We start from the raw sequence: 24,383 nt of genomic DNA, 5'->3' as shown, positions 1-24,383 counted from the left end.
AAATAGTTGGAGGCTATATTTTACTTTGTTGTGGGCCCATGTTTCAAGATAGCAGTGATGCTGAAATTTTCTTCACGCTGCAGCTCTAGAAAAAATCGATGCTTGTTTTCACTGCGTGGGGTCCAATTTCTTTTTTTGCCTTCACTAGCACATTGTGGCCGGCCTTACGGATTGCTATACCACACGCTGACACGCCAGCGGTCACACCGGCACCAAGCCACCAACGCACCGGCTACTACAGTTCCCCAGCACCCCGCTGCTCCCTCCGCCCTTCCCAGTTTGTCAGCCTCGTTCCCCTCCCCCTCCCTTTCCTCCCCCATCTTTCGGCGAATGCCACGGCGGCGGTGGTGCATGTGGGGTGGCTCCCGCCGCCCCGAATCGCGCCGCTCGTGGTCCGAGCGATCCGATCAGCCCCCTACGGCCCTACCACCTCCACCCCCGCTCTAGCGCCAAAAATAGATAGGGGGAATGAGGCCTCTGGTGTCCGGTTTGCGCCCCACATTTCCTCCTGCGCGTCCCTTCCAACTCCGCTCGCTCCGCTGCTGGCATTGCACGCACGCGCTCGAGACGGACCGCACCGGGTGCCCCACCTGTTCCTGCGCGGTGGCGAGGCGATCGGCGGGCGGCCCCAGGCGGGGAGACAACGCCGCCGCCGGCCCCGATTCGACGTCACCTACAACGGCCGTAGCGTTTGATCGCGTGGCTCATGGTAAGTGTACGTTTGGCTGTTCATGCTCTGGTTCTCGCATGAACATGGAGTTCCATTGTTGGTGGTGGTGCCGTGTGCGGTGCGGGCCCGCCCGTCATGCAACTTTTTCGAGTCACTGTAAGCTGGGGTCCGGGATAAGGCGGGACAATGTGGGTATTTGTTGCATAGGAAGTTTTGGAGGATTTGGTGTACGCGTGGCCTAGTTGGTTAGAATTTCAGAATTTCCCAGTAAAAATGATCGTCAGCCTCCTTCAATGCAGTTATGTGGGGGTAGTTAAAGTGTTTGGTCAATGGGGGTATTCAGATTTAGTTAGCAGAGCCCCATGGTAGAATGCACTTTCAACTTAAATACAACCCGCTTTGCTCTCATTCTCTGGTCCAATTTGATGAGATGAATCCATATTTCTAGGTGTTGTTACAGTATGATGGATTAAGTGTATAGCAGAATGAGAATTAACTTAAACTTTAGTTTGATGATGAAATTAACGGTATACTATTAATTTATAGTCTCATGTAACTGCCCTGAAACTAGGATAGGTATCACCAATCAAGATTATTGTGGGCAAGTAGGTATTGAACTGAATGCTAAACATTTTGTTGTTCATGACTGGTTGTAGTTTTAGTTAATCCCTGCCCTAGATTTTATGGCTTAATGTGCAAAATTATCCTATTCTATTTTAACAACATAATCCACTTTCTTAAAGTATAGCTTTCATGATATTGTTCTGACTTTACGCCTTTTCTCCCCCATATAATTCTGTATCATTTGGCCTTTTTCTGCATGGCATCCTTCTCTTGTCATTTGAAATAGCTGTTAGCTCATTTCAGTAATGAGCCATGTATCATGCTATGTGCCATTAACTATAATATGTCCTAAATCCTTATAGTGTTCTGTCCTTTTGCACCTATTGTATGAAACTTTATACAGAGGTGTACTTCCATTTTGTTTACCAACAAAACTTTCATGTGAAAGAAAATGGACTTTCCAGACATGCTGGAGGTTTTGACTTGTCTTGTCTGCAGGCTTCCACATTAAAAATTGTTGTAGGCTCCCATGTATGGATGGAGGATAAAGATCTAGCTTGGATCGATGGTGAGGTTTTCAGAATTGAAGATCGAAATGTCCATGTCCATGCTACCAATGGAAAGACGGTACGTATGTCTTATGTTGCCTGTTGATCTTACATGGTTCAGTGGTGAATCGATTTGCGCATAGTAAGACATTTAATTTGGGCCTTTCTTCTATAACTGTCAGGGTATATTACCATTCTCTCTTTTCTTCAAAAATAGCTTAGTAATTGTTGTTACCATATGATCAAACTTTTTCATTAATAGCTGCATGAATAACGTCACAGATGGTGACACTGTATTATCATCCCCAACTGTGCCCTATGCAGCATAATAGAGGGAAGACGCGGACCTTGTGATTTCTACCCTGTTATGTACTCTCGGAGATCCATGTCAAAACCTAATCTATACATGATTTGGATCTTAAGGAAAATCAAAATGTGCATATTGCTTACTAATAAATTTAAGAGTTAATTTCACAAAAGTACAATTATACTGCCTCTTTAAAGTGAAACAATTCGAAGGGGATATTCGCATTTTGCTTTGAGTTGCATCTGGGTATGCAAATGACTTGTCCATATTCATATGTTATCTGTTGTAAACCTGTGCCATTTCTTGTATTCCGTGAAACCAGGTTATTCTGAGCATATCAGACATTCATACAAAGGACACGGAAGTGCCATCTAATGGCATTGATGACATGACACGGCTATCATACTTGCATGAACCTGGTGTTCTAAATAATCTTGCTATTCGATATGCAAAAAATATCATTTATGTGAGTATTTTTTCACTAAATTATTGTTACTTGAAAATGATCAAAGCAAAGAAGTTTGTTTTTGCCATTTTTTATTCTAATTTTCCCTTTTTGAGTTCCAGACCTATACTGGCAATATTCTGATTGCAATTAATCCATTCCAAAGGCTGCCTCATCTTTCTGATCCCTATACTATGGAGAAGTACAAAGGTGCAAATTTTGGTGAGCTAGACCCTCATGTATTTGCAATTGCCGATGTTTCTTACAGGTGAATGCCTACAGTAACAGTGGTGAATGATTTCTTACAATGAAGTGTGGCAATAATATTGATAGAACCTTTTGTGACATTCTTTTGAATAAGGAAACAGGCAGATGATGAATGAGGGAAAGAGCAACTCCATTTTGGTGAGCGGTGAAAGTGGTGCTGGTAAAACTGAAACCACAAAGATGCTTATGACATATCTTGCTTTTTTGGGTGGACGATCTAGAACAGGAGGGAGGACAGTTGAACAACAAGTTTTAGAAGTAAGTTAGCAAACACAACTTCTTCTTGTTATTAACAATAATGCCTTGCATGTCCAAAAGGCACTGGAGGCTTTTAAAGTAATGTGCCATATTTAGTTTGACTTGGAAACTAATCTGATATCTAATTACGCCTTGCGTGCAGTCTAATCCGGTCCTTGAAGCCTTTGGCAATGCAAAGACTGTTCGTAATAACAACTCAAGGTGATCTTCTTACACTGCTTTGAGTCTTATAAGACAATTCTTTGAAAGCTTAGTATGGGCCATTAAAATGTTTAAGTATGGAATAGAACTAAATCTTCATAGTTGAAGAGAGAGAAAAAAAATCCTCACACACCTGTTTATTTTTGATGACATGATGAAGTCGATTTGGAAAATTTGTTGAAATCCAATTTGACAAGAGTGGGAAGATATCAGGCGCTGCCATTAGAACATACTTGCTTGAAAGATCTCGTGTTTGCCAAATCAATAGTCCAGAAAGAAACTACCATTGCTTTTACTTCCTATGTGCAGCACCATCAGAGGTAAATTTCCTATCTCAATATGATTGACTGGTTGTGTCTCCTGTTCTTTTGCTGATGTATATACCCTACTGGCAGGATATCAAAAGGTATAAGCTGGCTGACCCGTCGTCGTTTCACTATCTCAACCAATCCACGTGCATTAAACTTGACGAAATTAGTGATGCTAAGGAGTATCTCGCAACACGAAGTGCGATGAATACAGTCGGCATTACTGAACAGGAGCAGGTTTCTGACGTGAATTTCTCAACCAATTGTATGGTGTGGATGTGCATATAACTTTTTTGTTAATTCATTTATATTGCAGGAGGCTACATTCAGGGTAGTTGCTGCTGTTCTCCACCTCGGGAATATCAGTTTTGTGAAAGGAAGAGAGGTAGATTCATCTTTGTTAAAGGATGATAAAGCTAGGTTTCATCTTAATGCAGCAGCAGAGCTTTTGATGTATGTCTAATATCTCCTCCATCTTTTTATAGTTTTTTTACAAATTTTATTTCTTTCTTGTAAAATACAGAACAGGAAAGGAAGTATGATATGGACTTAAGCCCTAATACGCATGTACATTCTCATTTATGACCTATGATGCATTGTGGCATTCTGATTACAGGTGTGATTGCGGGAATCTGGAGAACGCATTGATAAAGAGGAAAATAAATACACCAGAAGGAGTTATAACCACAACAGTTGATCCTAATTCCGCTACTGTTAGTCGGGATGGCTTAGCAAAGCAAATATATTCTCGACTATTTGACTGGTACAAAATACTACCATGTACTTCATTCCTAAATCATGTACTTAGTGCACCCTTGTAAGTGTATGTGCTTGTACCATACGCAGGCTTGTAAACAGATTAAATGCATCCATAGGACAAGATACATCCTCCGACCGATTGATTGGAGTACTTGATATCTATGGTTTTGAAAGTTTTAAGACTAATAGGTAAGTTATTTACTAAAATATGATTTCAATTTACAATTGAAGACCATTTATGGATGTCTCCGTCTTTATCATACTATGGAAACAGCTTTGAACAATTATGCATCAATTTCACCAATGAAAAACTCCAACAGCATTTTAATCAGGTACTTGTCGAACAAATGTTTGGATGTTCATGATATTATACTTCTCTTCGCTTCTATGGGTTGGTAAAAGAGTTAGTATTTTTCATGGCAGAATGTTTTTAAAATGGAGCAGGAAGAGTACAACAGGGAGCAGATTGACTGGAGTTACATAGAATTTGTCGACAACCAAGATGTTCTGGACTTGATTGAGAAGGTGAGTTGTGATTTTCTTTAGTTTTATTTGAGAGGGCATCTATTTGAGGAGATAGCTGCTTATTTCTATTCACTGCATTACTATGGTTTGTGGACTTGGAGTTGTTTGGTATTTCCTAACTTAACATTACAAGCACCAGAGATATTGTGCATGACAATTGCATTTGCAACAACATATGATGGTGGTCTAAAAATAAAACATGGTTGCTGGTTCTAGGGGCTAACGTAAATGTGTATTCTTGTTGTACTTTTATATCAAATTTTCTTTTCTAAAGTTCAATGTTCCTATCTCCTCTCTTTATGTTCAGAAACCTGGTGGAATTATTGCACTTCTTGATGAAGCTTGGTGAGTCTGAACTTCTTATATTGTATTTGTTAATATAAAAAACAGATCATAAATTGTTTCCTTCATGCTATGAAGAGAACTATTTATTTCTGTTTCTGAATCAATTCTTCTAATGGAAGTTCCTTTTTTTTGGTTTATTGTTTGTGCACCAGTATGTTTCCTAAATGCACACATGAATCATTTTCTCAGAAGCTGTATGAGAAATTCAAGAATAACAAAAGATTTAGCAAGCCAAAGCTTTCTCGCACTGCATTTACCATACAACATTATGCGGGAGAAGTAAGCATTCTTCACAACATAGCATTCTTTTCAGTACATTTGGTTGAGTAGATTCCTTTAAATTTCATGTTTCTTTTCCAGGTAACCTATCAGTCTGACCATTTCTTGGACAAAAACAGAGACTATGTAGTTGTAGAACATCAGGAGTTACTTAATGCTTCTAGGTGCTCATTTGTGTCAGGGTTATTCCCATCAGTACTAGAGGAGAACACAAAAGCATCAAAGACTTCCATTGCTACTCGCTTCAAGGTATGATTCTCCTACAGTCCTACTTGATTATTATGCCTGCAATGCCATACCAAAGTTGATTGGAGGAAAATTCCTTAGGAAGTTCCATTTTTTCACCCTGAGGTATGGCTTTGGTTGTCTTTCGAGAACTAAATTCTCGGAGATCCATTCGGCCTCAAATCTAGAGTTTTGGGTATGTACTTCAAAGTTTTTCTATTTATGATGGTTCTTTGGTATAGGCTTTTATCAAAATGTGTTTACGAGGCTAATTTCCTCCTGCATAATTAAGAACAAACTTTCTGTTCAATACAACAATACTGTAACACAAATATGACTGTCTTGTTTCATATCTTGTTTTCGAATTTACTTCCAGATGTAAAGTTTTACAATGTCATCATTTGAGTTTGCAAAAAGAAAAAGCAAACTAACAAAACAAAACAATATGGAGAAGAAGAAGGTGAAGAGGTTTGCACACTGAAAATATAATACCCCAGTCCATTAGTAGTTGGTTATCATGGTCAAATTAGTCCCATATGGAGATTTTAGGTAGGTGAGAGCCAATTTGCATTCCAGACATAGCACCTTCGAGCTAAACCTTTTTAGGTAGGTGAAATGCATGCAAGGGCTCGCCTCATCAGTGAGCTGAGCTATAAGCGGATTTTGGACATGGGGTGTTATAGAAATCTTATTATATTTGCAGGGTGTGAAGCAACTAATCTAGAAAGTAAATGCATATTACTTGATAGAGGAAGGGAAGACAATATATAAGTTTGTTCGACCATAGAGCTATGTTTCATGTAAAATTATTGTATTGTGGGCTAGTGTCATTTATTATCTGATAATAACTTCCATGTAACTCCCAGTGGCAACTCCAAGAACTAATGGAGACGTTGAGTTCTACGGAACCTCATTACATTAGATGCATTAAGCCCAATAATATTCTTAAGCCTACTACATTTGAGAACATCAATGTACTGCAGCAACTTCGGTGTTCAGTAAGCAACAGATCACTCATGGCAAAGTTTCCTTAGAAACTCAGCACCATTGTATACTCTAATGATTTGTTAGCATTTCAGGGTGCTCTTGAAGCTATTAGAATCAGCTGTGCTGGATATCCTACAAGAAAAATATTTCATGATTTTCTCTGTCGGTTTCGCATTCTTGCTCCTGAAGTTTTCATGGAAAGGTGAGCACTCAGTTTTTTACTGACCTCACAGAGTTGAGAAGGATCTAGAGAGAGAGAGAGAACACATGGGCTTATATATATTTATATATATATATATATATATATATATATATATATATATATATATATATATATATATATATATATAACACCCCCCCCCCTTCAAACTCAAGGTGGAGGTGGAGGACCTGAAGCATTGAGTTTGAGCATATGAAGCCGATGTTGCTTCAATGAAATGAGCAATTATCACGAAAACCATTGCGCTAACATGCATCCATTTTCTTGCTTTGTCATCATACCTAGCATAGTACACCTTCAAAGGATTTTCTTCCTCTTGGGAGAAGTCTCGAGTGTGTCCTTTTTAGTAAAAAAAATCTACTTTGCAGTTCTGAATTCTGATCTCATAAGCTCAATTTGTATGTATATAGAGAGCACATGGCCTAGATTAACAAGTTTGATAGAAAAATATTTTCCCCCCTTGATCTACTGGCCAGTTCTGTCCTACTTCTATAACTCTTCTCTTATATCTGATAGAAACAATGAAAAGGTGTCGTGCCAAAAGATTCTGGACAAGATGGAACTCCATGGTTATCAGGTGAAGAAAACTATATGTAATCCTCCTTTATTTGTGTTATATGCCTACATTCTTTTCATTTCTATATATATAACAAAACAAGTCAGTCAAGTAAAAAAACACAATGCTTGTTCTCATCAAATAACTACAGCCTATGATGTGGTAAATAATAAAGATGTAAACAGAATGCTTCGCGTGAATAACATTAGTCCATATTTTATTTATGATTGTTTTTTTTCCCAAAAACTGATTTATAGCACCTAATGATTTTGGTTTGCATCACTACTCCATCAGCTGCTTTTTGTCTATTGTTGATTTATTTATTTATTTTTGCCAACAAGCACAATATGTAATAGCTAACTACTTCGCGTAGTGTGTTCTTTTATACAATTGCATGGCAGAAATGTCAGCTTTGAGCATATACATATAATGAAATATCATCATGATATTTTAAGTTATCAATGTATGTGACAGATTGGAAGAACAAAGGTGTTCCTGAGAGCTGGTCAGATGGCTGAATTAGATGCTAGAAGAACTGAAGTGCGGAATAAAGCAGCTAGAGCCGTTCAGAGTAGATTTCGCACTCATGCTGCTCGTGAGAAATTCCTTGTATTACGCAAGACATCAATATCTTTTCAATCTTTTGTTAGAGGTAAGGTGTTGTTAGTTGGTATCCCAAGTGGAAACAATGCTCATTGCTCAGGTTTCATATTGTATACTGAGAGTACCATTAACTATTGCAGTAATATTGGCTTGTAAGTTACGTGTTTTACTAAGAAAACAAGCTGCGGCATCGCAAATACAGAAAAGTTACCGCTGCTATATTGCTTGGAGCTCTTATTCTGAGCTACGCTCTTCAGCCATTATGCTGCAGACAGGATTAAGGGTGTTTGGTGCTTATAAGGAATACAATATCAGAAAACAAAATAAAGCCTCTATTCATATCCAGGTAGACCACAGATTCACTCTCTTTTATCCAAGGGAAAGCTAGTTACAATCTCCGACTTTCATATTTTACATGTACATATCTGAAATGTCACTCTGAGAATGGTTGCCTGCAGGCTTGGTGGCGATGCCATAGAGAGTATTCGAACTATTGTAAAATTAAGGGATCAGTGTTAATTTACCAGTGTGCATGGAGAAGACGGGTTGCTAGAGGAGAACTCAGAAAGCTCAAAATGGTACTGATGAAGCAGTTGTATCATTATTTTAATCATGTTGTTTCTGTATATTTCACTTATACATCCTTTTATTTATCGGTACATTTTGTAGGCCGCAAGGGACACAGAAGCCCTGAAGGTGCAGAAGGAGAAACTTGAGGAGCATGTTGAAGAGCTGACTAGCTGTTTAGGCTTGGAAAAGAAACTTAGGGTAGATGCTGCTCTTGAATTAAGATAATGTGGGATGAATTAACTGGTGAATTTATTCTCACACAATATCACTTTTTCAGACTGATCTAGAGAAGAACAAAGCAGGAGAAATTTCCAAACTACAGGCTGCTCTTCGTGAGATGGAGCGGCGGGTGGAAGAAGCCACAGAGATGCAGGAAAGAGAATTAGCCGAAAGGGCCATTGAAGAAGCTTTAGCTCAAGAAAGAGAAAAGATCACTTCATTGACTAATGAAGTTGAGGAGCTGAAGGTCTTGTACTTTTTTCCTAAATCAACATAGGACTTATCTCAAACTGCGTAGATTGCAAGGTTTTAATTATTGCATTCTAATCAAATGAGATACAGTTACAGCATTTGTTTCATGGTAAACGATAAAAAGAACAACCCATTACATAACATATCCACGTTTGATTAGAATCTGATGGTAGATGTAACTTATTAATCTATGATATCATATTCTTTTTTATGGATGGCTGTGACTTTGACAGGTACTACTACTAAGAGAACGAGAAGAAAATAGTGCAACTAAGAGTGCACTTGTGATTGCTCAGGAAGAAAATGATGCATTGACTAGAAAAATTGCGGCCGCAGATGGAAATATGGAGCAACTTAGAGATACCGTAAAGAGGTAGGTTACTCAGTGACTTAGGCCTTAATTTGTTTAAACAACCAATACTAAAAACTAGTATTACTTTCAGGATAGGACCACCAAACGTATCCCTTAACATTGCTGCTTTGATGCAGAGGTCTGACAGAAAAGGATATCTTTTGAAAACCTCGGATGCAATTTACCCATGAATTCTTCTATGAGCACATGTATTGGACATGGACGCTTTTTGACGCAGTCACACATACTTAAAATGTTGACATTGTATGATGCCTGGATCTATTTTATCATTGCTAAACCACATTACAATACTAAGATACAATTTGGGCACTAAATATTTGTTGGTTCATTGAAATGCTTATTTGACACTAGTAATTGCAGTTTCAGACTAGCAGTACTGCAGTAGAACATACCAGGTAACATGAAACATATATTAAGATCACACTAGCTGAAAGATATTAACATGTAACAAATAAGATCACACTAACAGAAACGCAAAAGTGAGACGAAGTACTAGCAAGGAAATCAAATATTCTGTTAAACTAATATGTTTGCTTCGGAAACTATTCGACCAAATCTCTTGTTGTTCACATGCGTGTTTGTTCCTTTAAATCTTGAGAGTGGGTGTGTCTGTTGCAAGGTCTCTTTCCCTTTTTTATTCTTTTTAATATAATGATATGCAACTCTCCTGCGTGTATGAGAAAAAAAAACTGTTCGGATGCACTTCATCATCCTGGTGATCATTGTGATGGAGCAGGCAGCTCTCAGTACTAGTTTATTTCTTTGCTGGGTTCATAAGATCCAGTTTTGTCACAGCCTCACAGAGCTAAAGTTTGCAAATATAAATGACACTTTGCTTCCGGTTACTCATTGAAACTCAAGATATAAATGAAGAAGTAATAGAGAATTGAAGATTGAGGAGAACATGTTTTTTTGTTAATCCGCAAAGGCTAACTAATACAACTAACTCCAACCTTTCTCATTGTTCCATTTCTCGTGTTGTAGAACGTGCTGGTACTTTTCTGTATCATATACTTGATTACAATCAAGTAAATCCAGTCTCATCCTTTCTATTTTGAAACTACAACTTTCTTCCTGTCCGTTGAATACAGATTTGAAAAGAATGTGAAAGAACTGGAGTCTTCACTGATGATGGAAAAGGAACAAAACATGACTACTAGAAGGGAACTAAGTGAAGCACACCAGAGGGTTGAAGAACTACTGAGGCAAATTGCAGATGCCAATGGAACATCCACAGAACTTCAGACTGCTGTACAAAGGTCATTATGGTTTAGTAAGAAATATAAGATTTGCCATACACTCATATAATCTTTGCAAAAGTACTATTATCTGTGATTTTCAGCAATCACGTAGAAATATAGGAGTATAAGACCATTTAGTTTACTTAAACTTCATTAATTTTCTTCCTTACGAATACAGGCTGCAAAAAAGCTTAATTGAGGGAGAGGCTACTTTACTTACAGAACGACAAGAAAGTGAGGCAACCACGAAATCACTCAATGAAGCTCATGTAAAAATTGAGGAACTACTCAATAAAATTAAAGTAGCTGAACAAGACATTAGTAACTTCCAAGACAACAACCAAAGGTAAATTGCATGATTCCGAAAATTGCTTTTTCCTGTCCTTGAGTTCATCAATGCTTCACTTCAGTTCTAAACTCCTTCCATTTTTTTTATAATATCGTAATTGTAAAACAACAATGCTCATTTCTGTTTTCAATTAACATAGACTTGAAGTAACTGCAACAACATTGGAGGCTTCATTGTTAGCTGAAAAACAACAGAGTACTGCAATCTTTTCACAATTAGCTGAAGCACAACAGGATATTGAAGTACTACAGAAGAAATTTGCAGATGCTAATAGGACAAATGATCTGCTTCAAGATTCTTTGAAAAGGTTGTTTTCTCATGTTACATTAATTACTCAACGTTACCATGCTTCAACAATCAGTGATGGTATGAATTGTTTTTCTTTTGTTTGAAAGGAATAAGAATAATTTGTCGAGTTAATCATATGCTAAAAAAAATGCATGCATAAAATGGTGGAACAAGAATATTAATATACATTTTTGAGCAGGGTACTTATGATCTCAATGAGAGTTGTACTTTCATGAAACTGCAAAGGGAGTTCCATAAATTCATTATCAGTACCTCTTTGAAAATGAAGGATCAAAAAGTATATTATAGGTCGTGGCGATGGTGTGTACAATATAGCGGATTGGTCATAGTTTGGCATCGGCGCTATTTTCTACCTTTTTGACGTCTTTCGCAATGCAGCCTCTGCCTTTCTTAATATCTTCATTCCTATCCTCAATAAAGAGTTGGCAGTATTAGAATTTCACTCACTGAATACAGGTGTGAGGAAAATGCGACCACAAGGGATGGCTTATATGTAGCAGAAAGGAAAGAGCATGATGAAACCAAGCAAGCACTTTTGAAAGCTCAGGAAAGAAATTGGGAATTGCTTAGGAAAGTTGATGATAGCGAGAAAACTATAAACAAGATGCTGGAGAATGCTCAGAGGTTCTTATCATGCTTCTATTATTTGGATAGCTGAGCTTTGTTTACTGAAGCATAATGCAATATGTGCAACTTAAGAGAGATACTCCTGTATTTTTCAACTTTATGAGCTAACACATGTTTCCTTTTCCTCAATGAATTTAGACTTGAGAAGCATGCAACAGCAAGGGAATCTTTGCTGCATAAGACAAAACAAAATCTCGACTGCACAACAAAAGCATTAACTGAAGCTCGAGGGAGAAACCGAGACTTGATGACAAGTTTCGAGGATTCAGCTAAAAAAATCAATATGCTTGAGGATTCAGTTAACAGGTTAGATTCCATTTTTTAGAAGCATTTATGGTCTTCCATTGCTTGAGGATTTTTTTTCTCTCTTTGCACATAGACTAGAAGAACACATAGCAGAGAAAGACTCTTTGTTGGAGGTAGAAAGACAAGAACACAAAACAACTAATGAAGATGTAACCAATGCCCGGAAAAAGATCAGTGAATTAATACACGAGTTACAACAGTCCGAAGAAACAAGAAAACAATTGGAAGATACCATCAAGAGGTCTGATGCTTTCTCTTCGGAAGATACATGTCTCAACTTATTTATCAATATCATCATTACACTGTGATAGTGACCTTTCATTGTGATTTCTAAAGGTTTGAAGCAGATGCTACTGCCAAAGATGCACTTTTGTTATCAGAAAAACAAGAACATGAGACGACCAAGAAAGTTCTAGCTGAAACTCAGTGGAGAAATGAGGAGTTAGTCAAGAAAATTCAGGATTATGATAAAAATACCCTTCAGCTTCAGCTAACTGTTGAGAGGTCCATAATCATTCCTTGTTATGTGCCTAGCAACCTCTAGGGATATGAATTCTATCAGAAGATTATCTATTTTATTTTTTGAATCAACTCCATATTTCTACCTAAGAATAGGCTTCAGGAAAACGCATCTGCTACAGAGGTTTTAATGTTGAGAGAGCGAGAACAAAATAATGCAACCATGAAGGCACAAGCTGAAAGTCAAGAAAGAAATTTGCAGTTTCTAAAGAAGCTCGAGGATGTTGACAAAAAAATTGGTCTTCTTCAGGGCAGCGTACAAAGGTACTTTATATGGATATTGTTTCATTAAGCTGCGTTTGGGTCTGTGAATGCTTATTTATAGTTAGCGAGTGTGCTTACGTAAATCTACATGCTACTTGACATAATAATTGTTGATCAATTGCAGGCTTGGTGATAATACAGCGAAAGATGCTTTGTTGCTATCTGAGAGACGTGAGAAGGATGCACTGAAGAAAGCACTTACTGAGAGTGAATACAAAAATGAAGAGTTACTGATGAAAACTGAAGAAGCCAACAAAAAAGTTGAGCATCTTCAAAACACTATAAATTCGTATGTACCTTCAATAAAGCTTTATGGATATTATATTACAAGTACATGCCTATATTTCTCCCTTCTGAGCATGTGCTATGTTTTTTTTCCTGAAATGAACTTCAAAAACTAAAATGAAGGTGATATGTTTCAAATGACCACCCCACTTTACTAAAATCTTCAAATTACCTGGTATATTGTTTTGCATGTACCAAATTCATATTATTTTTTTTGGAATTTCTACTCATGTTACAAGATCAGTGGTATAAGGCACTTGATTCCATACTAAAAATCACACCGATTTGTCCTCTCATGCTGTTAACATAACACCTAGATGTCCCTCTATATTAAATATAGGATCACAATTATATTGCCACGATCAGACACTCTTATGTCACACTACCTTTTTACATAACACTAGAATGGATCAGGGTCACATGTTCTAAAAGGATATATATGCAAAGTAAGTGAGACATTGATGGCACATATGTGAGGCATGCATGCAGACTGTTTTTGGGTATAGAAAGCCTATCAAAGATGAAACAATGATAACAGCAGAAAATAAAAATAAAAGTGCATTTATGAGTTTCTGAGATAGATTTGAACTTTTCATCAATCTATGGCCATGTGGCATGTATCACACAACACCTCGGTTTTATGCATTTCCCCCTTTTTATTCTTAACCCTTACAATTTTTCCTGATGTGCATTATTACTAATCAACATCATGAAGTTGCACTCGGTCAAAAGAAACATTATGAAGTTGCTGCTGTTGTTTATGCTCCCAAAACAGGCTTAAGGAGGATATGGCAGCTTCATTGGAAGCTGAAAGACAAGAAAATGAAACAATCAGGAGGTCCCTTGTTGAAGCTCAGGAGAGAAATGATGTGTTATTTAAGAAAGTTAGGGATAGTGAATACAGGGCCCACCAGCTTCAAGATACTGTGCAGAAGTTGGTATCTTTATTTACTTTTATCTAATTGTCAACTACACTGCCATCAAATTACCGATGATTCTATCATCCTTTCGGAGACTAACGTCTTTACAAATTAGGCTTCAAGTAGATGCCATATCAAGATTGTCTAACTTTGCAATGGAGAAACAAGAAGGCGATGTTGTCAAAAATATACATACTGAGGCTCATGGAAGAAATGAAAATCTAATAAGAAAAAATGAAGACCTCCTAAAAAGAAATGATGACTTGGTCAAGAAGATTGAAGATTCTGGTATACTTGTTACTCAGCTTCGTGAGAACCTAGAAAGGTAGCTTACCCACAATAAATTTCTTCCCTGTGGCAATTCATTTCATTTGGCTACATCTTGCTTGTCTTTATGTGACCAATTTTTATTGTTTCCTGTCTTTCCACAAACATAGGTTAGAAGGCAAAGCTGCCAACTTAGAGTCTGAAAATCAAGCGCTTCGTCAACAAGCAATTACAACTCCTCCATCTACAGCCAAGTCTCAAGCTGCATGCTCTAAAATCAGTATGATCCATGTAATATATCTTCAGTAGAGCTCAATTTCAATTGCTGATGATATTCTAATCTGAATTGGTAGATGAATTTCAACAGAGATGTCAAGAAAATGGTCATATTTTAAATGGCAACGCAGCATATGCTGAAATGAAGTCCTCACTTGGTCCAACAGAAACAAGAGCCTCAATGGTAGTTTAACCAAGTATATGGCTGCATGTCATTCTTTTCTCAAACAGGGCTGGATGTCATTCGATTTGTCAAATAAATTTATTTAGCTCTTGCATACTTTATTTTTAAAAAAATGCAGGGTAGTTCCCCTGATTTGATTAGCCACAAGGATTATGAAAATGGGCAAAGGTTACTTAACGAAGTATATCAGGTGTGAGTTTGTTATTCTCTTCTTGTTAAATCTACTATAAACCTTTAGCATTGAATGGTAATTTTGTTTATTTTTTGGTAGCCTTTTCAGCACCAGCAACCCCTGAATCATCAGCAGTTATTGCTGAAATACATTACCCAGTATCTTGGATTCTCTGGCAGTAAACCAATTGCTGCTCCTCTTATATACTACTGTCTTCTTCATTGGAGATCTTTTGAAGAAGCAAAGACAGGTGTCTTTGACTGTATTATACAGGTTGTAAACTCAGCAACTGAGGTTTGTAGCACTTCTCTTGATTTTCTTTAAGCTCCCTATGATATAGCGGTACTCCAATAGCTCATAATCCGCACCTTGTAATTCTATATGATACAGCTTTATGCATCCACTTTTCCAGTACGTGTAATATTAATCGATGTTCTTACTTCAAGGCTCAAAATGATACAAGGGGCTTGGCCTATTGGTTATCCAACTTGTCCACATTATCAGTTCTACTGCAACGCTCATTTAAAGTCTCCAGGGCAACAGTCTCAACTCCACATAGACGAAGATTTTCCTGCGAGAGGATTTTTCAAGCCAATCAACCTTCAAACAGTGGACTTGCTTATTTCAGTGCTCAAATCGATGGAGCTATTGGGTTACACCAAATTGAAGCAAAATATCCAGCTTTGCTCTTCAAGCAGCAGCTAGTAGATCAGATTGAAAAGGTGTACGGAATGATAAGCGATAGAATGAAGAAGGAGCTAAACCCATTACTTGAGCTGTGTATCCAGGTACCACGCTTCTTGACCAAAGGAATCATTCATTATGAAAAGGGAAAAGTCCGGTTTACACACTTGAACTATCGCAAAAGTCCGATTTTCAATCTTAAACTATAAAACCGGATAAGAGAGGCCATCCAACTGTCGAAACAGGGCAAATTTGGCCCTTAGGGTGGTTTCGAAGGTGGTTTTCCATTTTGTGAAAATTAAAAATATTCAAATTTATACTAAAAAGTTCATAATTGATTCATTTCAAATCCAAAAAATACGAAATGAGTATAAATTTTTTTCTAAAAATGTAATCTATCTATTGGCACTGTACTTGTCAGTTATTCGGATCCATTTTTTTATGTTCATAGTATTTGTTTGCTTGTAGTTATGCCTATTATTTTTGAATAAATAAGATTCGAATAGAGCAATAATAGATGGGTTACATTTTCAGAAAAATTTTGGTACTAGTTTCATATTTTTCTAATTTAAAATGAATTATTTTTAATTTTTTAGATCTAATTAGAATTTTAAATTTTTTAAAAAACATAACCACCTTTGAAACCACCCCTAAGGGCCAAACTTGCTCGGTTTCAACAGTTGGATGGCCTCTCCTATCCGGTTTTGTAGTTTAAGGTTGAAAATCAGATTTTTGCTATAATTTAAGGGTGTAAACCGGACTTTTTCCTTATGAAAACTCTGTCCATTGAAAATCTGGGGAATTTCTAAATCTTTAGGATCCAAGAACTTCTTACTCGACTCAAGCAAAGGCCTCGCTGTCTCCTGCTAGCGGCTTTGGCCAACAGGAACAACTCATGCATTGGCTGAGCATCGTGAAAATCTTCAACAACTATCTGCATGTTCTCAGAGCCAATCATGTAGGTGCTGAATGAACACAATCATCAATGCATTATCCCCATTTCCAGTATTACAAAAATGTCATAATGTGCTTATTTTGTAGGTTACCACAATTTTGGTCCACAAATTGCTTACCCAGATATTTTCTATGGTCAATGTACAATTATTTAACAGGTAAGTTGTTTTTTTGCCGTCCTATCATATTATCTTGTTAGAAGTATGAACAGTTCACTTCAATCCACGTTCGGTCTTCTTTATCTGAAAACAGGCTCCTCTTGCGGCGTGAGTGCTGTTCCTGCAGTAACGGGCAATACATCAAAGATGGGCTAACTCAACTAAAACATTGGTGCAATGACGTCAGTCGAGAGGTGGTTCACTAATCTATTATTCTGTTGTACCGGTGTTGTACCAGTATAGATCCTCGAGAGTAGGAAAAAAAGGACGGTGGGGAAAGGCTGCCCTATGGTATTGTACTAAGAAGCTCTCGGTCAACCCACCAAGAAAAGGCCCTGAACCCCTGCTTCACCCTTATAGGGCTACACCATTACCTGAGCTGGCGACCTCTGCCAGTATTTTTTGGGGGTTACCAACGAGGGACCTATTTTTTTGTGCCATCAGGGTTCCCCTTATGCTATGAAAGCATTGACATCTTCAAGAGTAAATTACTGAAGAACACAGGTTCGCTGTTCTTAATGGTTAACAAAACTCAGTCTTTAAAACGTTACAACCCAAGCTAACAAGATGGAGTGATGGACCCTTTTGCAGTGCCATGCTATCCTCGCCCCTTCACTTTTCTTTTATTTCATTAAGATGAGGTTTCAAATTTCATGAAACATGAGGGCTACATATCTGGCATTTATGTCACAACCCAGGATATCTCGGTTTTTTAAACTAGCACCATAGAACTTGAGTTTTTCTGTAATTTGTTCACTTTTACATGCTGTTTTTTAAAAGAAAAATTTAGCTTCTGCAAATTTATGATTCGTATTGACCCAGTTTGCAGATTCCGCATGGGCAGCACTGAGGCATATAAGACAAGCTGTTGACTTTGTGGTTTGTATCATTTTCCCTTCAGAAGAAGAAAACCTTTGTGACTCTTGGACACAATTTGAACTGTCTGAAATTTGCCTTCTCTCAAATATTCTCCCCATCCCTTTCATTCATCAGGTAATTTCTCTAAAGCCAATAAGGACATGGGATGAGATACGCAATGATATTTGCCCAGTAAGTGTACACTTTGCCAAGAATCTTGGGTCATTTTGGCTTGACACTGTATTCCGTACTGATTTAGCTATTTGTTCAGGATCTCAGTTTGCAGCAGCTAGAGAGGATAGTTGGTATGTATTGGGACGATGTAAATGGAACGAATGTAACTTCAGCTGAGGCAAGACGATAGGCTTTAATCCTTTGTCTTATACTGGAGTACATGGTTTTGGGTTTGAAATTCTGGTGACCTTTATTTAATTCCGTTACTTTTCGTAGTTCATATCAAGCATGAGAGCTACGTTGCGTGAGGAATCAAATAGCGTCTCCAACTTTTCAGTTCTTCTGGATGATGATTCCAGGTATGTTCCCTGACAATTTACAGGCTCTAGTCTTCATGCCCCCAAATGCTATTTGCTCGGCTACACTCAATGTTTCATTTCTCTTGGCAGCATACCCTTTTCACTTGAAGATATTGCAAAGTCCATGCTAAGCATCGAGGAGACGTCAGTTAATGACCTGCTACCTTTTATCCGCGAGAACCAGATCTTTACCTTTATATTGCAGTAGAGACAATGCGTAGTGCTCTCCTCACAGAGCCTCCCAATTTGTACGAGATTGCAAGATCGAAAACTTCTTTTCGTTTTTCTTATCTGATTGATTTGTTAAGAACATTGTGTTTCCTCCGCTCGTCCTTTCCTTCCACTCTGCGGGTACACGACACAGGCTCACCAACACACAGGACTTGCAATACAAAGCTCCATTGGATACAACCGATTGGGTTGGCCTTGAATTATAAAAGTAACAGTATGTTAATTTCAGTGACTGTCTCAGCCGCTTGGCTCTTTACAAGTTCGACTATCATACAGCATTACAAGGGGTATACTAAGTGCCAGGGCTCAAGGTAGAAGATGACTTTAAGAACATTTTAGCCACCAGAATCCAACGTGGGGGGGGGGGGGGGGGGGGGGGCGGTAAACATCATGGCCCCCAAGATGGAAAATGCATCTAGCATATACATGTACAATTCTTGAGGCCCAACGGAAAAAAAACTGTGGGTCAAGTCTCAGGCAGACGACCAACTAGCAGTATGAACTCTTTGGACATATCATGGTCAGCTAATCTTGATGAACCCAGCTCATGTTATGAGTTGTTCTTAAGCTTCTTTCGAGGCTTCAAGTCGACCACAATGACAGTGACATTGTCCTCTGTCCCCTTCTTCAATGCCAGCCTCATAAGATAATCAGCAGCAGATTGTGCAGCAGGATCGATGGATTCATCACCTTCATCACACAATGATGTTGTAACACCATTGTTCTTGTGCCACAACTGGATTTGTCGCCGTGCAACTTTGCATGCCTCTTCATTCGATACAACGTCCCACAGTCCATCACTTGCAAGAATAAGGCAGTCATCATCTTTCGCCCTAGGAATGACTGTAACTTCAGGTTTTGGAATGACAAACGGTTTCAAATATCGATCCCCTGCAACAAGTATTTCCAAGTTCAAGTGCAACAAGTATTTCCAAGTTCAAGTTAGAAGGTAACACAAAAATTGGACAAGTGCTATCCAACGCACAGAGAATCAGCTGAACTGTTGGTTCAACTAAATTTTCAGGTGAAATTGGAGGAACAATATTGTCCAAATGTTAAACGCAACAGTGAAGTTGATTTGAGTAGGCCAAGAATCGTGAACAAGTCCAACCAAGACCCATTGTTAGGCATGGTCCAAGCTGCAGCCACTTGCATGAATATGACATAAGGTACCTTTGTGGTGTCGATAAAAGATGGCTTTTCTACTTTGGAGAAGTAACTGCTTTTCCTAACCACATCTGCAGTCTGAGTTCTATCATAGAAATATATTTAAGTCCGTTTTACAACTTCATTGATAGCATTAGAGCCAATATCGAGGCAGTCAAATTCCAGAACATGATTTTAGAAGAGTGCTAGGTCTAACATGCTTTCTATCTCACGTAGGTTATTCCAACCCAAATTGCTGATCGAGTAAGCATTTATTTTTTAATATGAAACAACTATATCATGTTAAGTGTAAACAAGGGCACATAGAAATTTTTCATCTTACAAAATGCCCATCACATAAACATAGCATCTAGCAAAAATCGCCATCAGCACAATACAAAATCTTTCAACAAAATGGCTAGAGTAAAATTTGCCTAGGTCAATATGGAATAGTACTCCATTCGATTCATCAACATGCTTGTCTAACATAAACAACAATAACAACCAAGGAAGTTGTGACATCATATTGCAAAGATCCTAAAATTATCACATACAACAAAATTAAACCCAACATAGAGTTGATCCCTACAAAGTCCTATTTCACCTAGTTAAATACTCTTAATCAAGCAGCAGAAGCTTTGCAAATTCTCATGTTGCAAAAACCATAAAGGGAACATGTTATTCTACCTAAATCAAGCACATGAATAAATATTCATACCTATTGATCGTGACATAGCAAGTATACCGGACACTCGGTAACCATTCCATTGGATGACCTTGCCTCCCAGGGCCTCGATCCTCGCCCGCTCATCCTTCCTGTCAGGCTGAAACAACGAGTGTCAGGCACAAGAACTCCGGATGGATCTCGGCTCAAAAAAAAAACTCACCTTGTGATCAATGGACAACGCCACTGGCTCCTTCCCTCGGCAGAGCACAACCCGTGAATCTCCACAGTTTGCAACCACCAAATGAGATGAGCACACGACCACGACAACCGCCGTGGAGCCCACGTTCTCCGGGGCAACCGGCCTGGACTCCTGTACACCGCCGACGAGCCTGCTCACCCGCCCTGACACCTCGTCATCTACTCTCTGGAAACATTTGCTGAACAGCTCGTCCCAGTGCTCCTTCATGTCCACCTCGCCCACCTCCCCCAAATCCTTGCCGAGCCGGCCCAGCTCCTGGCTCAAGAGCGCCTGGAGCCTTTCCCGGCAGTAGTTCGCCACCTGCACAGCAACACGAAGCGACGAATTGTCAAATCATGAGGCAGGCTGCGGGCAAGCAGCGCGCGGCGAAGCGATCGAGTGCCTTTTTACGGGTTCCCAAGCCCGCGTACCTCGGCGCCGCCGTGGCCGTCGAAGACGCCGAACAGGTGCGCGGGCAGCCGGAGCTCGTCGGCGTCGAGGCCCAGCCCGTCGAGGTCCCGGCGGCTGGCGAGCAGGCGCACCGGCACGTCCGCGAACCGCGGCGCCGCCGCGCAGGCGTCCTCCATCTCGGCGCTGCGGCCGGGCGTGGACGCGCAGCCCCAGACCGGCGCGCAGTCCATGAGGTACACGCTCCTCTTGCCGCCCGCGACCCCGGCCTTGCCCTCCGCCCCGCCGGCGGCGGCGGCGGCGAGATCCAGCTTCTCGATCCTCGCGCATTCCGCCGCGGCGCACGCCGCCTCGTCCTCCACGCAGATCGCCGCCGCCGCCGCCATCGCAAAATCACAGCAAAATAGAAAAAAAAAACTCCCCCTCCCCTCGAACCGCGCTTTCCCGCCCACCGCCGAAGAACCACCACCGCGAGAGATAGAAGAGCTCCAGACACCACGCCGCCCCCAAATACACGAGCGGCAGGAGCAAGTGGCGGCGGGCTTCGGGGTAGGAGGCGAGGAGCAAGCAAGGGTACGGCTGCCGCCTCGGGTGAGCTGGGGTGGGGTGGGTGGAGAGGAGGAGAAGGGTGGGAGTGGAATGGAACTGTGGTGCGCGCGCGCGCGTGGGTGAAGAGAGGGGAAAGGAGAGAAAGGGAGAGGAGGGGGTCGGAGGAGAAGGAGGCGGCGAGGTGGGAGGAGGTGATTGGCCGCGGGGCCGCGCCGTGTTGGGCAGGTCTCCCCGTCACGCCGCTGGGAGGGTCCGCGTGGCGCTTGATATTATTTGTCGCGTCCGCGCGCCCCGGTTTCTGCTAGCTTCACGCCACCCCGGGCACACCTGTTGCGCTCCCACTCGCCCGCATGTGGATCGCCGCGACGCGTGAGACCACCCCGTGCCGGCCTGTCAGTGGGCGCCAGACTACCGGTCCTGCGTAGGCGCACGCTCGATTTCCACAAGGGGCCTGACACTTGGAGGAGTACGGATTCGTCCCGTCTTTTCTGGTAGGGTACGTGGACGTTCATGGAAGTTCTTTTAGTGCCATGTTTGATTGTTAACGTAATTTTGGATATACGGTCTACGGTGTCGATATTTTCTTATGTACTATTTTGCTATTTTTGGAAGATTTTTTAGGGTTCTGTTGGAAGACAACTCCGTTGTAGGCCTTCCAAGAAAAAGACTTGCAATTGTCGTAATCCCATTAGATGATAAAATCTGATAAAGAAAAAATATAGAAAGAAGCATATTTAGTATTTAGATGAATGTAAAAAAAAATACACCCAGCCAGTCTGGTAGATACGCTCGAATGAGCTTCACCAACCATCTTGGCTGGGCAAATACGCTGCATAGAGTTTCCCGTACAAGCAACATAGCTTCTTTTACATAATTACTGCATCCACTCATATAGCCAACCAACACTGTTGTTTCCAGGATCATTTTATTATTTGCTCAACTTGTTTTACTCGTCTATGATGGCTCTATTTAACTTCGTTCAAGCAACCAAGCACACCCTTAACAAGATGCTCAAGGAAGATATTTGCAATGGGTGACGTTACCTGTTGTTGTACTTGCACAAACCATATCACATCTAACATCGTAGCATTAAATAAATAAGAACCTCTTCCAGCTTCGAGACACGAGTACTAAATACGAAAAGAGAACCGTATGCTATTTCCCAACATAAGTTTCTCCCCCGAGCCCGCAAGAACATTCAAAGATCTCAAGATATCTCGCGACGTTGATCGCTCGAGTCATTCCCGGGATGGGCGACTCGCAGCACCTGTCGTGTAACCTGACGGCCCAAAATAATCGCCGGGGGACCACGTGTCACCTAGAGCCCTCGGCTGGGTAACCCGGCGTGGTGCCCCCTACCAGATCTCCCCCTCCAGAACCCTTTTCGCCCTCCAGCGCGCAGCGCCCGACACGTTGCATCCGCGCGAGAGCGGAGGTTGCCTGCCCCCCGGCGGAGTCCGAGCTCGCATCTCTCCTGGGCGCCGGGCCCCGCGTCCCCCGCCAGCCAATGGCGCTCCGCCACTTGTCCATCTCTAGAACGGTAGCTTTGCGCCGGCTGCTGCCGTGTGCCGCTCGCCAGCTGTGGACATTCCGGGGGAGGGGATAGCGTTTGCGTGCACCGGATCGTAGCTGGTAGAGGGGGCACTGACCCGATACGCGCGCACGGCAGGGTCACGGAAGCTGAGACCGACGCATATAGTGCATGCATGGATTGTACATACGGCAGGGTCACGCAAGGCAAAATGTTTGGATCAGAGCTTTCAAAACCTGAACTTGACAATCCGGATGGAATGATGGATCCAAGCAGTCCTACTTGGTAAGAACCCCGGTGACGATGCGCACAGCACGATAGCGGCCGCTATCTGGGTGCTGGTCGAGCGGTTGAGCTGTTAGGTCGTGTCGGGTCCCGGTCCGTCCAACCGAGGGCTCCAGAAGCAGTCCTCGTAATGCACTTTTCTGTAGCTGAAAACGCCCCCCGAAACGAAGACCTTCTGTAGCTGAGAACTCCTCCGCGCAATCCTACTCCGGTCAGCCGTGAGCCGGACATTCGGCAACAGGGAAAAGTGGCCACGCGCAGTAAACAAGAACTCGCAGAAAAAGCCGCGGCAGCAGCGGGGTGCTCGCGTGCGCGACCCGATCCAAATCCAACCCCAACCAACTGGACCGGCTCGGGGGCACGGTGTGGTAGGGGCAGCGAACGCGATGGCCGCTCGCGCGGGGTGCCGGCGCGTGGCGGATCGGCTGTGGGGGTTGCAGCTCGTGAGGACCCACCCTCCCCACGCCACACAGGGCGGCGGCGCGCTGCCGCCCGGAGCAAGCGCGCGGACGGGATGGGAACACCGGCCGTGCCGTGCAGCGCCTGCGCCGCCGGGCGCGCGGGCCGGGGGAGAGGCGCCGAGTGACCGCGGCGGCGGTGGCGAGGCCGCCGGCCGGCCGGGCGCGGCCTGCTCGAGATATTTCTGGGCGCACGCTGGCGCTGCACGACCAGCTAGCTGGTCACGCGACGTCCGTGCCTGTTTGGATCCAAGGGAAAGAGAAAGAGAAAGTGAAAAACTTTTGCTCTTTTGCACTTTTTTTGCACTTTTGGATCCAAACACCCCAAAGTGCAAAAGGGCAAATGCTACCGTAATTTTGCTAATTATGGATTAATTAGGCTTAATAGATTCGTCTCGTCATTTAGTCCTCATCTATGTAATTAGTTTTTTAATTAAACTATATTTAATACTTCTAATTAGCATCCAAACATCTGATGTGACA

At 41.2% G+C, this 24,383-nt stretch overlaps 2 protein-coding genes across 8 annotated transcripts; one reads left to right on the top strand and one right to left on the bottom strand.

The window, feature by feature from the left end:
• Window positions 1-586: 586 nt before the first annotated feature.
• On the top strand, window positions 587-18,779 carry LOC112887794 (myosin-5-like). 7 transcript variants are annotated; one of them, XR_003227618.1, is made up of 49 exons: window positions 587-709; window positions 1,733-1,861; window positions 2,412-2,555; window positions 2,657-2,802; window positions 2,903-3,059; window positions 3,202-3,260; window positions 3,421-3,580; window positions 3,656-3,805; window positions 3,885-4,021; window positions 4,185-4,331; window positions 4,415-4,516; window positions 4,602-4,659; window positions 4,751-4,852; window positions 5,160-5,197; window positions 5,350-5,476; window positions 5,558-5,725; window positions 6,568-6,699; window positions 6,781-6,890; window positions 7,425-7,485; window positions 7,939-8,116; window positions 8,208-8,413; window positions 8,526-8,645; window positions 8,737-8,835; window positions 8,915-9,103; window positions 9,342-9,481; window positions 10,573-10,740; window positions 10,901-11,068; window positions 11,211-11,378; window positions 11,837-12,004; window positions 12,146-12,313; window positions 12,387-12,554; window positions 12,650-12,817; window positions 12,929-13,096; window positions 13,221-13,385; window positions 14,157-14,315; window positions 14,417-14,626; window positions 14,739-14,848; window positions 14,922-15,028; window positions 15,147-15,218; window positions 15,300-15,494; window positions 15,647-15,988; window positions 16,702-16,842; window positions 16,926-16,996; window positions 17,091-17,190; window positions 17,819-17,875; window positions 17,990-18,046; window positions 18,134-18,206; window positions 18,305-18,387; window positions 18,478-18,779. XR_003227618.1 is itself a non-coding variant. In XM_025954069.1 (49 exons), exons 1-49 carry the CDS (start codon window positions 707-709, stop codon window positions 18,593-18,595), a joined length of 6,450 nt encoding a protein of 2,149 aa, XP_025809854.1. In that variant the 5' UTR covers window positions 587-706; the 3' UTR covers window positions 18,596-18,778. The 7 variants fall into 7 exon arrangements, 5 of the variants coding, with proteins under 5 accessions (XP_025809854.1, XP_025809852.1, XP_025809850.1 ...); XM_025954069.1 differs by having other exon boundaries at window positions 13,221-13,357; window positions 14,157-14,319; window positions 18,126-18,206; window positions 18,478-18,778; XM_025954067.1 differs by having other exon boundaries at window positions 15,309-15,494; window positions 18,126-18,206; window positions 18,478-18,778.
• A 23-nt stretch (window positions 18,780-18,802) lies between these two features.
• On the bottom strand, window positions 18,803-21,864 carry LOC112887795 (protein phosphatase 2C 50-like). The gene is made up of 4 exons (XM_025954070.1): window positions 21,101-21,864; window positions 20,652-20,990; window positions 20,483-20,588; window positions 18,803-19,509 (listed from the first exon to the last, which is right to left on the bottom strand). Exons 1-4 carry the CDS (start codon window positions 21,461-21,463, stop codon window positions 19,169-19,171), a joined length of 1,149 nt encoding a protein of 382 aa, XP_025809855.1. The 5' UTR covers window positions 21,464-21,864; the 3' UTR covers window positions 18,803-19,168.
• Between the last annotated feature and the right edge of the window lie 2,519 nt (window positions 21,865-24,383).

Source organism: Panicum hallii, chromosome 3 (genome assembly GCF_002211085.1).
Source record: "Panicum hallii strain FIL2 chromosome 3, PHallii_v3.1, whole genome shotgun sequence".
In the NCBI taxonomy this organism is placed as follows: Eukaryota; Viridiplantae; Streptophyta; class Magnoliopsida; order Poales; family Poaceae; genus Panicum; species Panicum hallii.
The sequence above is the reverse complement of the archived record's forward strand: the minus strand, read 5'-3'. Positions and strand labels throughout refer to the sequence as shown.